This window comes from Drosophila erecta, unplaced genomic scaffold, assembly GCF_003286155.1.
Source record: "Drosophila erecta strain 14021-0224.00,06,07 unplaced genomic scaffold, DereRS2 tig00000000-arrow-pilon, whole genome shotgun sequence".
NCBI lineage: Eukaryota > Metazoa > Arthropoda > Insecta > Diptera > Drosophilidae > Drosophila > Drosophila erecta.
Window position 1 is genome coordinate 16,122,345 of NW_020825194.1, and position 15,156 is coordinate 16,137,500.

The 15,156-nt window shown below is 41.4% G+C and overlaps 2 protein-coding genes across 3 annotated transcripts; one reads left to right on the plus strand and one right to left on the minus strand.

Moving 5' to 3' along the window:
- Positions 1–525: 525 nt before the first annotated feature.
- On the minus strand, positions 526–6,094 carry LOC6553475 (major royal jelly protein 1). Of its 2 annotated transcripts, none has more exons than XM_001980233.3 (3): positions 5,947–6,094; positions 1,804–2,628; positions 526–1,385 (listed from the first exon to the last, which is right to left on the minus strand). In XM_001980233.3, exons 2-3 carry the CDS (start codon positions 2,613–2,615, stop codon positions 605–607), a joined length of 1,593 nt encoding a protein of 530 aa, XP_001980269.1. In that variant the 5' UTR covers positions 2,616–2,628; positions 5,947–6,094; the 3' UTR covers positions 526–604. The 2 variants fall into 2 exon arrangements, with proteins under 2 accessions (XP_001980269.1, XP_026831678.1); XM_026975877.1 differs by lacking the exon at positions 5,947–6,094 and adding an exon at positions 5,688–5,914 and having other exon boundaries at positions 572–1,385.
- Positions 6,095–11,101: 5,007 nt separating this feature from the next.
- Positions 11,102–13,791, plus strand: LOC6553474. The gene is made up of 4 exons (XM_001980232.2): positions 11,102–11,974; positions 12,131–12,615; positions 12,679–13,201; positions 13,264–13,791. The coding sequence occupies exons 1-4, from the start codon at positions 11,102–11,104 to the stop codon at positions 13,789–13,791; spliced, it is 2,409 nt and encodes an 802-aa protein (XP_001980268.2).
- The last annotated feature ends 1,365 nt before the right edge of the window (positions 13,792–15,156 follow it).

Below are 15,156 nucleotides of genomic sequence, written 5' to 3' on the forward strand. Positions count from 1 at the left end.
CAGAGTATCCAATGCAGGCAATCTCTAATGCCGTGTTCCTCATTTGGTATATGTGTTATCACACTAATTTGCCACCTGTTGCAGACTCGTTCCGACTTTATAGCTAATGTCTTCGCTAATCGCCTGAGCTGTGACACTGCCATTCAATGCATATTAATGCGAAAATAATCCTCGGAAAAGTGTCGCCGCCGATATTAATGTTTAATTAATTGGTTTGAAAGTAAAATGTAATAGTATGCTTTATTGCCAGCATTAATCAGACTTTGTAGCTTTCTTGCTGGAGAAGAGAAACTATAAATAATATTTGTTGGAGATATAAGTTAAAAGCGGCTAATTTACCATCTATACATTTCCGGAATACGGGTTTTATACAGATGAGTTCGTTTTTGAACTTTGAATCCATGATAATATATCAAATTTCCAATAGGAAGTTACAACTCAAACTTTTCGTTATATAGCTCCACAGCATATTTGTTGTACAAATCACTCAGTAAATGGTCGCATTCAATACACAGAAGCAGATATGTCATTAAAATAATTTATTGAATTTACATTTTATATTTACATCAGCTGCTGGAGCATTGCGTATACGCAGAGTTGTCTTTCACTGCTGATTTACCGACCTCGTGGATCGCTGATAGTAGTAGCCACTATGACGGCCGCTGAAGACGGTGGGTGGCACCGAAACCACTCGGGCGGTGGCCGCCGGAGCGGTGGTGCCAGCTAGAGTGTCCAAATAGGATCGCTGGGAGTTGTCCCTGGTCGCCTTGCTGGGCGGGAAGGCCTCTCCCTGATTCAGAGCGGTGAAAGGATTGCGAGGAGCATAGTTGAGACTGCCGCCGGTCTCGAACTTAAGGGTCGATTTGGTGGTAAAGGGCGTGGTCAGCGCCGGACTGGTGAAGTACGTTTGCAGGGCATTCGTCGAGGCCTGACCGTGGGTATTGTAAATGCCGTAGTTCAACAAACTATTGTGAGTGGGCGGTGCGGGTAGGGCGACTCGATGACCCAGCAGCGAGTTACCAGCGGGCAGCTCCAGCCTGACAATGCGATTGTTAAACTCACTGGGATTCAGGTTCTTTAGGAAGAAGCGATGGAACTTCGAGGATATGGCATAGATAACACCCGGCTCCGATTTTGTGGTGGTGATATCCGCCACAAACTGCAACTGATCGCGATCGAAAGTCAGCACCGATTGCTGGTTTGTCGTTGGATTCCACGAGGCGATGGCTGTTTCAGTCAGTGGACTGAAGATCAGGCTGCTGTCGAACGGGGATACGGCGAGGCCAATGCCTTGGGAGCTCTTCTTGCCCACCAGTTTCACATCCAGCATTTTGCCATCTGGCAAAGGACCCGCACGCAGGACGTTCTTGTGCACGGAGAAAACTCTGGAAAATAAAAAGACAACATTAGCTATTATTACTATTTTTGATTCGGAAAACCTAATCATCAAAGCACTCATAGTATTCAATAATATTTATAGTTATATTTAACAAAGCAACCTATTTATTTTTAAATAATCTCCGGCCATATATAGATTTTAGTTTGTGCCCAACATAACTGGAAGTTATTCGAATTAATTTAATGTTCATTATTTCAACAGTTAACCTAGCATTGAAACTTAAAAGGCAATGTAAGGCATTATAGCTAATCATACCTTCCTTAAGTTACGTGACCAATTACCTCAAGTCAATAAAGGTATTTTTTTTTGTATTTTGAGGGTAATTTGCGGCTGAATGTACTGGTTGGTTTTCTACCTAACGATTGAATTACCTATCAAATTGTTTCTATTAATAGATGACTCACCTATCAGTGGCCAAAGGCTGGAAGTAAACCACACCGGTACGCTCATCGAAAGCCAAGCCGACCACTCCGTCCATCAGGACAAAGCGATGCTCATGAATCTCGGACTGTGCAAAATCCGGATCAGGATACATGGCTGGGTGGGATACCCGCCAGGTGACATCCTTTCCACTGTCGTACACTATAATTCCCGGCTCCACGGTGTCAGTGATGTAGACGAACACATCATCGCATCCCTTGGCCGTCGTCTCATCAATCACCATGTTGGTGAACAGGGACTCTCCCCGCAGGACCTCCGGGGGGAAATCAATACGTCTTACAACTCGATCCGTTGCCAAATCCACGACCAGGATCTTTGGCGGGCAGGTGATTTCGTAATCCTCCAGGGATCGCGATATTCCGGCATCCAGCAGCCAAATGCGGTTGCAGGAATCCACACGCAGGCGGTAAACCGAAGTCAGGATGAGATCGCTGCAATTGAAGTCACTGCGTCCTGTGTTGGAGAAGGACCAATCCGGGTAGGCGTTCAGGGTGGGGGAATCCCCGAACTGGGCCTTGGAAACCCAACTCACAGTCGAGGGTACTCCCGAGAAGAGCTTTGGTGTGGCCACAAATATCCGGTCATCCGTAACAGCCAAGCCCGTGATAAGAACATTTTGAGGATTGTAGAAATTCGGATCGGAGACCGGAGCCTGAGGTTCGAAGTTAAAGCGATGGAGTTTCCACTGCTTGGCCACCTGCAAGCCAGGGGTTAGAGCCTGGCTAACCGGCGACCAAAGGACCACACAGATCACTCCAACTAGGATGCGAATCATGGCAAGAGGAGGTCTGCAAAATATAGCAAAGAGAGCAATCAAACAGAATTACTTGGAGTTGCAGCCACTGCAAGTCCAGAATTTTAACTGGCGCAATTCAGCGTTTGCTGGGGTTTATCTATCATTTCTATTTCCGGACAATCGTCATGGGAGGAAATCGGAATCAGAAATTTTCCCAACATAAAAATTGCATCTTATGGAAAATTGTTTTGTACTTGAATAAATACCTTACCCTTCGAAAACCTTAATGAATATGAAACATTACATCAATTGAAGATATTGTTTCTATAAATGGCTTTGAATATGGTCTACATTTGATTAAGAACATCGTGAAAAATACTATTTTTTTAATCACATTCCGACTTTTATTTTAATTTATGAATTTTTATTTGTAGTGTAAAAACTTTGAAAACTACACGCAGTAAATGCATAATCAATAGGTGAAGTACCAGAAACCCTGGATCGTGCTGTTGAATGAATTAGCTTCAAACGATTAGCAAGTGCATTAAAGCATTTGCAGACGATGCATTTTTAATTGGTGAGTTACAATCTACATACAATGCCGTAAACTATTTAATGAAATTCCCAGCCAATTCACTCAGTTTAAATGAAACCAATAAGGTTAGTTCGCTGTCATATCAGAAGCCTTTCTAACCAAATGTAGAAAAAGATATTGACGGTGATACATATTACATGTAAATGTGCGAATTCCGGTGCCGATGCCGGTATGTGGATTGCGGATTGTGGAGTGCAGACTGCAAAATGACGAGTGGGCTTGGCGATTGTATTCAAATGAGTTCGCAATGCAGCCGGGTCAGTCCGGATTGAAGTGTCCGTATCCATCAGATACTTGCGCTTGCATCTGCGGCGTGCTTTTATTTCTCACGCCAGTCGTATCCCACTCGCATACACGAACTCAATGTTCAGTTGCAAGAGATGCACTAATAAAAATGCAGATATTTTGTTATACTATTGCAATTAAACTATTTATATTATATCCCAAATCAATCTTATATTATTGACTCGATTTGTCGCAGTGTAACAACAAAGCGTATGCATTTTTTTAATTGCTCAGCAAGTTTTGGTTAGTGCGGAGACATAAGGAACTGACACTTTAATTTGCTATCCACTGGTCAGAGGCATTTGAATATTTTGGCCGATTGGCTGTGGGCAGTTGTCGCTGATTTCGCTCAAATCATATACTATTAAATGCGGAGACAACTCCCAGACTCGTTTGAATCTGGCAAATTGCAGAGAAACATGGCCAACGTGCTGCATGAAACTTTCATTGGCGCGTGCCACGATAAGCAGTTGAAGATAATTGAATTTTTGTAACTTCCAAGCTGGCAACTGGCATTTGATGGTGTACAAAAAACAGAGAGTAAAAAGTCAAGGCTAATTCCGGCGCAACATGCGTAAAATAGATTTATTTCTGCGCACCTGTGCACTTTACATAACACTTGTGCAACATCGAGCGGAAACTCAGGCAGTTTCCCAAAGCCACAACACAACAAAATTCAGAGAAGAAATGTGAAGATGAAAACTCGACTGGCGTTTTTGTCACCAGTGTATTGGGCTCACTGGGCGGCAAGCGGAACAAACTGCTTACAAAAAGTTTACAAGACAAGAGCTACAAGCCTCAAAACCCCAAGCCACTTGTTTTTTATATTACATGTTATTAAATGTTGTTGGTTTTTTTGGCTAAAGTGCGCATTTCGCTTAATAGCCATCCACGATGATGAGCTATGGCAGCCCAATGAAATTTCGCTTAATTTTCGTTTAATTTGTCCATTAACTTTCAGCACGAAATGGTTTGAAAGCGTATGCTGAAAACAACTTGGCTGCACGATAGAAACCTCTTGGCCGAATTATTAACTACGATGTAGCAGTTTAATAAAATGTTTGGCTCAGTAACCTTTTAAAATGGCTTGTTTTTCCTCTTTAGACGTGCACTTTTATTCAATGATAAGGGACTACTGATTGTAAATATGTAAGAATTTCGTTATATCATAGTCCAAAACGGTTAACTATTGTGAACCAATTTGATCTTATGCTTCACATTCCTTATCCAGAATATATAATGTACTTAGGGGGTCGGAAACCCTTCCTTTTAGCTGTTACATACTTTTCAACGAATATAGTATACCCTTTTACTCTACTAGTAATGGGCATTCAAATGGGCATAAAATATATTACAGCCCTAAACATATAAATCAATGAAAAACATTATAAAAACTTCGGCCTAAAGAAACTTTTAGACAAAGGCCTAATATTATTTACATTATTCATTGGGAGCATAAATCTGTGTGTAGACAATTGGGCTAATAAAAGGCATGCCAGACTTTGTGGGCCAGATTTGGACAGCACATTAATTAATGGAGTCCCTTTGAGACATCTCCATAGCCAAACGTGACGCAACGAAAAGTGTTGTTCCCCCATTGGACGCCAGAGGCCGATTAAGAAAAAATAACTTCAACCTAGTTGCACCAACTAGTACTGCACACTACGACTATGCGATTGGATGGTGTGTTGCCTTATCTGAATCACAATGTTACAATGTTTTGCACCTTGTCGCTTGGCGAATTCTCACGCGTTCCACAATGGACATGAGACCGAAAATCTTTAATTTCAATTGAGTTGTACTACTTTACTTTGATCCTATTTGAATCGCCCAATTTTGGTGTTCTCATAAAACACAAAACCGCTGCGGAGTTGAACGGATGCATGCTTGTCGAAGGTTGATTAACACCTGCTTGTGAATTTTTTTATTTTGCCAACTACGGAAAAGGTCGTCGTAACAGCTTCCTTAGAGCCAGCAGATATATGCACATTGATATGCGGTCATAAATCCAGTATAAGTCGGCAGTCACGTAGAGTGGCTGCACTTTGCGGCAGCGATCGATTTTAATTGGGCCCAAAAACCGAACTAAACAAAAATGCGTTTGCCAACAAAACTTAATTAACACAGTTCCGTTCTCCGGCCGCAGCGGCTTCTTTTGGCCACAAACTAAAACACACTGACACACGCGATTGGCGCATTTGGCTAATAATTTACAATGTGCAACAGCATACCCTTGGCTTCGGCTATTGATTTGCCAATTAAGTTAGATGGGCTCTATATGTGTTATTTTTTGATTCGGAATTCAAACGGTGAGAGTGGCATTGGCAACGCCTCACAAGCTGCAGTCGAGTAGTTAACTAAATGCACGGCAATTTGCACTTTAACCGTTGGAAACCGCACTTCGCGAAGTGGCAGCTATCGTCGCGTTCGTTGCCTAAGTCTTTTGTTTTGTGGCCGAGGCAATTTGTGCTTCATCTGGCATTTGCTTACATTTGATACACTTTGAGCTTGCTGCCGCTGGTTGTTGAGTAGTGGCTGTTATATTTTACTTAATCCTAAATTTCTGGTCTTTTGCTCTTTACTGATCGCGCGACACGTCCGAGCGTAGCGGTTGCCGTTTTGCGACTGCGTTCCGTTTGCCAGGCGCACCGAATTTTATAAGAGTGGGTTGCTTGTTACTTTATATTGGCCTAACAACCTATCAACCTGGTCGGCTCCTGCTGCAGTGCAACTCTTATACTCGATGGGCGGACATTCAGAGCAGCTTTTCTGCTGGGGACACATCACTCATACGCTCCGTGGTGCCAGTTTCCGCAAATTTGCATTAAAGTCTGCAAGTTATGAGTGCTGCCAACGCGACGGCCAATTGTTGTAATTCAGTTGTTATTTGGGCTGAACTCTTTTTACAAGTTCATTATCGCCTTGCCAATAAATAACTTATTCGGTTTTATTTTCGCATTTGGTGAATTTCGGCGTTTGTATCAGCATATCAGCGGCTGTTTTTGTGAATGGAGAGTCCATTGTACCGCATGGTGATGCGTCGGAATTTAAGGTAAACAGACAGTTATAAATTAAATGTACTGGAGTGGCAATTAAAATACCACAACCAGTTCGAAAGGCCAGTTCAGCTCAAATGAATTTAGTTTTATTGATTTTTTTGGAATATACAATGCTGCATTTAAATTTTCAGTAATTGTTTACTTGAATTTAAGATTTATATATCCCCATGAATTGGCTAACTTAAAACATGTCCCTATTTGTTAGTTTAAACTAGCTTCTTAACTGGATTTTCAAGCTATTGCAAGCATTATTTACATTTTCAGAGCCCCCAGAGTTGATAAGTAATTGGCCAGTCAAATAAGTGATTTATATTACACCCTTTTATATTTATTTTATTTATTAATTTCAGCGAACACAGACTGGATTTTCTTCTCAGTTTTGATACTAAGCTATATTTAAATTCTCGGAGATTAATAAGTGATTGTGTCTCATTCGAATTCCGCGTGCTGTTGACTGCATTTAATTATAAATAAAATGTACCCAGTACCTTTTCGTTCCGCTAGTGGCAAATGCAGGACAGGTGCTAGAGCTTAGCACACACAGACTCGATTTCCAACGGAGTTGTCCAACTGAGCTGAACTGGATTCGAGTTTCATAACATGTTGGCAGGAACCCATTTACATTTGACCAATATCGGAGCCAGTGAAAGCCCATGAGACCAAAGAGCCGGCTCGTTTGAGGGACCAACTTGCTTGCACCCATTTGAAAATGGAAAGTATACCAAACGATTTGAATTTTCGGGGCCCGGGTGCCCCAAATTGAAAACCCACCAAAATGTTCTCTGCCGACAATTTTCGTCGACTGTGCGCTAATCCAAAAGAAGGAAAAAAATCGTGAAAAGCCCCACTTAAAAGGGGTTATGCAAAAAAGGTGACTGCAGCCGCTATATCGAAACTGGTTTGCGGGCAGAATTAGCCAAGTTAGCATTAAGTGCCTCGATTTGGCATTTGTTTGCATTGTGACACACGGTGTTCGTTTATTTGCTCTCGAAATAACCAATGCGTGGATGAGTACTGCTGCTTGGGGCATTATCATTGATAATTACTTTCATTAACACATGCTAATGGGCCAAGCCCAATCGACATTCACTTTGTCACTGGCTCACTTTCTTAATTGAGGTATTTTCGGAGAACACTTGGACCCAAGCTAATACCAAGTTACGATCTAAATAAACGTTTATGTAGTACCGGTTCTAACCACGCCGGTTCAAGGCTGTGGCCAATGTCAGCCGATATGGCCAGCATGCAGTGATATAACCGGGTAATCCAATCCGATCTGATCCGATCCGATTCAGATGTTACGACATGCGAGCCGGGCGGAAACGTAGGCGGCTTGTGCCTATCCCGGGGCGATTCGCGGCTATCAAAGCTATCAAAACTATCACAACTATCATGAGTTTCCTTTCACAACAACGCCCTGGACCGATGCTCATTAGGCGTTTTGGCTTGGCCGTTTCGAAAGTAACCAATCCGCGGAGAAACAAAATCAGCGACAGGTCTGCTTGCCACTCGCTCCATATGACTCGGTGACGATGAACACTTGAATACTGGAACACTGGAACACCTGAAGATTAATAGCCGCATCGCCATACGGTGGCCTAAGTCTGCACACCGGGAAAAATGCAAAATTAAACAAACATTAGAATACAAAAACAGATTTTAATGGATTTTACTTATTAATTTTTAATAATTTTACTTCAATAATGTACGTTATAACAAAAAATGTAGCAAAACTAAAATTGTGTTTAATCAAAATGTGTCGAACTCTGTTCTCCATGTACCTTAAAGCAAAATAATAACCTACATAACTCCTCTCATTGTGTCCATTACGAAATGAACTTTAAATATGTTTCAAATTAAGGCTTTCTGGCTATCCGCTGGTTTCAAATTCTCCAAATGCCTTGTCATCGTCAACGTGCAATTGCTTCATTTGCGCATTCTGTGCGCACAAATGTGAGTTTAATTGAATCAATCTAGGTGGACGGAGGCAGCTCTTGTCACCCGTTGACAGTTTCATTACTGGCTCTGTCATCGGCGACAAGGTCTTGACGAAGTTGGTGGATTCGGTAAACATTTCGGGCACTTGGATAGGTCTGGGACCTTTTAGGCCAAGCATTCCAGGCGACGGAACCCAATCAACTAATATCGCGATCAGCACTAATTCTAAAGCGATTTTAATAGGCCTGCTTAAGTGCTTGCCTCTTGGTTTTCCGTAATGGTCTGCATTTATACCAATTAGGCCAATGTGGCTTGAAGGCTCCACCTCCGCAGAGGGTGTGCCAACAGCCGGTTTCGGTTTCCCACAGACACTCACAGATATACAGCCACAATTGTTTCGTGTTATTTTTGTGGCGCATACTTTCGTTTTCCGCCGATTGTGAATACCACTGGATTATCAATATCCTCCAATAAAATTCGAGCACTGCGGCTGGAGAGTTATTATTACTTCAACTATAAGCTTAATAAATCAGTCTTGAAGTATGTGTGGTCACCAGTTACCCATATGCACACAGAAATAAATAAATGAGGGTCATTTAAGATTTTACTGAATGAAAAATGATGTGCCATATTGAAGCTGAAATAGTTTTTTGATATTTGGTGATTAATATTTTTGCAAAGCTATGCTTTCATAATATATTTACTTTCTTTTCCATCTCTACATGTTCGATAATGATCTTTTTTTTAGGTGCAGTTATGATCGCAGTTTCTATTCTCTTGGCGAAGGTCAGCCCCATGCCAAAAGTGCTGCAACTGACTCTGAGTTTGACGCCTGTGGCCAATGCGAAGTATGGCAGACCAGACTGATCCGATATACTATATCCATTATGGAGACAGAGGGGTTGAAGTGCGCCGGACATGCATGCCGGCTTTGTTTTCAAACGTCAAGCTAATAAATTGCCCGAAATGCACGCTTGTGGCATAACGAAATTCGAATACCTTTTGTCAAATGAGTCACTGAAAGGTTTGTTCATGATATATACAAATAGTAGCTTAATGATTGGGTGGTCACAGTACCAATTGGAGAGCAAATTATTAAAGTAATGACTTTAAAATATTAATATCACTTGAAATACTTAAATCCTGGTTTAGCATATTCACGCAACAAAAAGTGGTCGTGGTTTAAGAGAGTAAGAAAAATATATTAAATTTATGTACTCATTTACTCGGCCGCATTCTAAATTTATGTACTTATTCAATAATCCGCAATCTACATTCGAAAGTAAAAAACAAGTCTAGTTCCTTTTGTGCTGCAGACACAAATATGTTTTAACAAATTACCATACCGACTAGGCAAGTGATTTTTATGGTTCTTTTTTTGTGGTACATACAGAGCCATTTGAAATAATGTAATTTATTATTAATTTAAGATCAGAGATGAGACATAGCAAGTGGCTTATCTTAGTGGAATTACTCGCCCGCTTAACGCATTTCAAATATTCTACATACTTAACATACTTTGTAGCTCATGACCACAGAATTTAAAGCTGGCCCAACTTTTACCACCGGCCATGGAAACAAAACTGCCTGATTATTCAACTTCTGTAACTTATAGACACAGTATTAGCAACAATCTTGCAATAATTGAGTATTGATTGGCTAACTGTGGTGTTTTAGTGTTTCAGATAGTTCCGATTAAGAACTGATTGGTTTTAATGTTTGTGAAGGTGTGAGCAATAAAAGTGTTCAACGTTTACTGCTGGCTATTAATTGACGAATATGAAAATTGAAAATGGTACCTCTTGCACAATGCAAGCCATAAAAATCGTGCGTTTTTGAAATATGGTGCTGGCCAAGCGATAAATAAAAATGAGGCCAATTTGCTGGATCAATATCTGGTGACCACCAAGATTTTGCAATTCAATTGCATGTGGTCGTCTATTTTGTTTTTTATGCACACGCGCTTTATTTACTATTTTTTTTTTCATTTACATACAGTGGATATGATATAATTTATGATTTCAAAATGTCAGGCCTTGTTGTTCCCGCGATTTGTATTTATTGTCAAATGGGTAAGACTCTACCCGACCGTGGTAAGAAATAGTCAAAGTATAGTCAGTGCTGTACAATGCATCTAGGAAATTGGTTTGATTTCTTGTCGGTACTTCCAAAGAAAGTTAGAACGAAAAGCTAAAAGGCTTACCCTTTTGTATTAATTCAAACTACAAAATAAATCAAAATTACTTTCATAGCTTGGCGCATTTTTTGTATACCTTGTATATTGCACCAATAATTTTCCAACCGAAAAGCTAAAGTGCTAGCACTGAGTTCATCTAACTTGAGTTGCAGGAATTGTGGTATATTGGTTCAGAGAGATTTCAGATAAGACTTGTCGCAATTCAACTGGAGCTTCGGCGCTTATGGCGGGGCCATAAAAACGTGGCCTAAACAAACAGACCGAACTGAATGAGGGGAAAACTATTATTCATGCCCAACAGTCGCGGCCGAGGGGCTCGAATAAGTCCGGAGATTGAAAATTAACATAATTGCGGTATAATACCCAAGTCCGTTCCCTTGGGGGCTGGGAGTGCGTTGCCTGCCCTAAGTGGGCGTGGTAAATGGGCGTGGCTCAGTCATTCGTTTGCGGCATGTCCACACCTGAGCAACGATTTTGGTTGGCAGCCTTGCTGTTGCTCTCGAGTCAGCATTCCGGAGTCCACGGATTCGGAATAAATCTGATGAAGGTTCCAACGGAGGATAAGGGACTGGAAGCTTGCACCCTGGCATTGCTGCGGAAATATTTTGATTCTGGGGATGGACTCTCCGGCTCAGTACTCTGCTTCAATCGTAATTATCAGTTGCCCAATATCGAAGGGCAGTTTCTAAGAGGTATGAACAATTATGAGAAGTATCCTTGGAGCCTTGTGATAACCAACTCCAGGGAGGGTCCTTCCACATCGAATTTTCTTATGAACGAGAAGCCACAGTGCTATTTCCTCATTGTGGAGAGCCTGGAAGATGAGGACCTAGATGAGGTATTCGAGCACTGGAAAGGCATGGTCAACTGGAATCCTCTGGCCCAGTTCGTCGTCTATTTGGCCAGTTTGGAGGAAACGGACGAGGAGATGACTGACCTAATGGTGGAACTTCTTCTGACCTTTATTAACAAGAGGATCTTCAATGTGAATGTTATAGGGCAGAGCGAGGAAAACCAAGTTTACTACGGCAAAACCGTATTTCCCTACCATCCAGACAATAATTGTGGTAATCGCGTGATATCTGTGGAATTACTGGATGCCTGCGATTATCCGAGTGAAGAAACGGAGATCGAGGACGAAAATGATGGAGAGGAGGGAGATGGATACCAGGAGGAGGGAGATGGAGACCAGGAAAGTGGTGAACAGTTTGAGGAAAGTTCACAGGCTAATACTAGTCATGAAGTTAAGGAGAATAATATAAACACGGGAGAAACTGTAACTGTTGAAAATATGTCACCAAGCCAAGAGAATTATGATGAAAATGTGGATGCAACTAGGTTTTATAAATCTATTAAAACAATAGAAAACTTGGTAAGGAAATATGTTACGCCTACCAATGATTATTCTGAAAATGCACTTGTAAGTACAAGTGTATCTCCTGAATCAAACTACGATAGCCGAAATGATTCTAATAACAAGGATAACGCTGATGAGTCCCCTAACAATACAACAGATGTCGATGAACTAGAGAATGATTTGAGTTTCAATTTCTCTAAGCCGGCAGCCACTATTGAGGAATTTTTTCAGGCGAAGTTCGAGGATAAATTCCCCCGCGATCTCAGTGGATGTCCTCTCACAGCATCGTTTCGTCCATGGGAACCCTATATCTTTCGCAACAGCGAGGAGCAGCCCGTTGACTACTACTACGGCTTGCATGGGGATGGAGATGACTACAACGACACATCTCCAAATTATGGGGAAGCGGACGATGAGAGCTATGCTGATCCAGAGGAGGACGGTGATGGAGCCATTTTAGGCACTGAAACTGAGTCTGGTGAAAAGTTCAAGTTGAGTGGAATCGAGTACCAAATGGTGCAGACCATCGCCGAACGCCTGCACGTTACCATCGAATTGCAGGGCGAAAACAGCAATTTGTACCACCTTTTCCAGCAACTGATCGATGGGTAAGAAAAATAATATTTGCCCAAAATATAATTTATGTCATATGTTATTACACTTGACCACAGTGAAATAGAGATGCTAATCGGTGGAATAGATGAGGACCCGAGCATCAGTCAGTTCGTGTCCAGTTCCATTCCTTATCACCAGGACGAACTCACATGGTGTGTGGCCAGGGCAAAGCGCAGACATGGGTTCTTCAATTTCGTGGCCACTTTCAATGCGGATGCTGGATTCCTGATCGGAATCTTTGTGGTCACATGCTCTCTGGTGGTTTGGCTGGCTCAACGCGTCTCTGACTTCAAACTGCGAAATCTCAATGGATATTTCCCCATCTGCTTGAGGGTGTTGGGAATCTTGCTTAACCAGGCCATTCCCGCACAGGATTTTCCATTTACTTTAAGGCAATTGTTTGCGATTTCTTTTCTAATGGGCTTTTTCTTTAGCAATACATATCAGAGTTTTCTGATCAGCACACTGACAACTCCACGTAGTTCCTATCAGATCCACACTCTGCAAGAGATCTATAGCAATAAAATGACCGTGATGGGCACCTCCGAGAATGTGAGACACCTGAACAAGGATGGGGAGGTTGGTAACCCCCATTTCAAATTACGGAACCTTATCCAAAAATAATGGGAATCCATTTTCAGATCTTCAAATACATTCGCGAAAAGTTTCAGATGTGCTACAATTTAGTGGACTGCCTAAATGATGCAGCTCAACACGAACATATTGCCGTTGCTGTTTCCAGGCAGCACTCCTTCTACAATCCTCGAGTCCAACGGGATCGTCTCTACTGCTTCGATCGACGAGAATCCCTGTATGTCTATTTGGTTACCATGCTACTGCCGAAGAAGTACCATCTCCTGCACCAGATCAACCCGGTGGTTCAGCATATCATCGAATCGGGTCATATGCAAAAGTGGGCACGCGATCTGGACATGCGACGCATGATCCACGAGGAGATAACAAGGGTGCGGGAGGATCCTTTCAAGGCTCTCACCTTTGATCAGTTTCGCGGGGCCATCGCCTTTTCCGGAGGACTTCTGCTGGTTGCTTGCTGCGTCTTTGCCTTTGAGTTGTGCTACTTTAAATGTGTTTATCGGTCTAAAAAAAAGGAAAAGAAAAGGAAAATTTCTCGAAAAAAAGTGCATAATATTAAAGTTGTACATGATTAGAGAAAGAATTGCAATATATATACCATAGTTAACAATTTCAGTTAAAATTAAATCTTAAAACCCCATGTAGCATCTGCAGCTGTTGCACATTGGATTCTTTACAATGCATCTATTTATTGATCACACATACGCCCTGTTGAACCAAACATGTGCATTGAATTAAAGGCATTAAATGCAAATTAAACATTAAAAATATCGAAATACCACTTGAAGAGATTCATAAATATATGCTCATATATTAATATTTTCTTGGCACAATATTCAATTTAAAAATACAGCTTTGCAATACACCGTGTAATGCAGTCTGCTATGCCGCTGCACAGGGAGAAAAAGCGTACCATTATGATGTGTGGTATGTCAATGAGTCTAAGTTTATAGCTAATAAATGTTCCCTTATATATAAGAAAAGGTTTTTAAGATAAAGACGTGCCAGATAAAGACGGCTACTTGAGCTTTTCCGTGTTGGAATGCGTAATATTTTTCATCGTGTCCCGTACTCATATCCGTAGAAATATCCGCACCCGTAGCTGCTGGCGATGCGGCTGGTTGTCAGAAAGGCAAACAAGCGCGCACGCCGCCAACGTCAAGCTGTCGTCGGCATTCTCCTCCGTTGTTTGGCGCATCCTTAAAAGGTGGTGGCCCGGTGCTCCGACTTGGTATGATGTTTTTTGTGGTGGCCTGGCTGGTTGGCCTGTTGGCTGGTGCCTCCGCTTCTGAAGACGCTGCCACAATCAAATATATGCGCTTTTCGCTGATTTTTATAAATAATATTTTCAGGCAGCACATTTGTTGCAGTATCATCAAATTGGCAGATTTGTGCTGTTGCTGGCCAACACAATTCAATCAGCTGCTGGGCAGCTAATGTGGGCCGAAAATTTGACAAAAAATAATACACAACTGTTAACATATATTCGTGTGTATTTTTATATTAATGATGACCAACTAAGCGTCGTGGCAAACCAAATGAATGGCGCCCAACAAGGCGTTGTGAAAATGTTTGCCGATTACTCATCTGATAGCGGGGGAAATAGAGTGAATGAACGCTTATATGTGGGAATATATATTTGTTATTTTTTAGAAAGTAACACCATCAGTGGGAAACTTTGAGATTGAATATAATATTTAATTAATGTAAATACATTGTGCACTAGTACTAAACATGGTACATTCAAATTTCTGTCAAGAAATTGTATTTCCTCACCTGTGATAATTGGCCACTCGCATATTTATCTAAATTTAAATATACAAATTTCGTGAGCGCCTTATTAAAAATAGAATTCCATACTCTAGATATGTTTCTACGCGTAAGCGTCCAAAAATCTCTTGCAAAAACGTGAGAGCGCACGGTTTTCATTTAATTTATTT

Bases quoted from the DNA above. Each gene is read 5' to 3' on its own strand.
- LOC6553475 (XM_001980233.3), bottom strand. From the start codon at position 2,615: ATGATTCGCATCCTAGTTGGAGTGATCTGTGTGGTCCTTTGGTCGCCG. The intron at 1,386-1,803 runs GTGAGTCATCTA...TTTATTTTCCAG, and splicing joins CAGCCTTTGGCCACTGATAG to AGTTTTCTCCGTGCACAAGA.
- LOC6553474 (XM_001980232.2), top strand. From the start codon at position 11,102: ATGTCCACACCTGAGCAACGATTTTGGTTGGCAGCCTTGCTGTTGCTC. The intron at 11,975-12,130 runs GTGGATGCAACT...TCTAATAACAAG, and splicing joins AAGAGAATTATGATGAAAAT to GATAACGCTGATGAGTCCCC. The intron at 12,616-12,678 runs GTAAGAAAAATA...ACTTGACCACAG, and splicing joins TTCCAGCAACTGATCGATGG to TGAAATAGAGATGCTAATCG.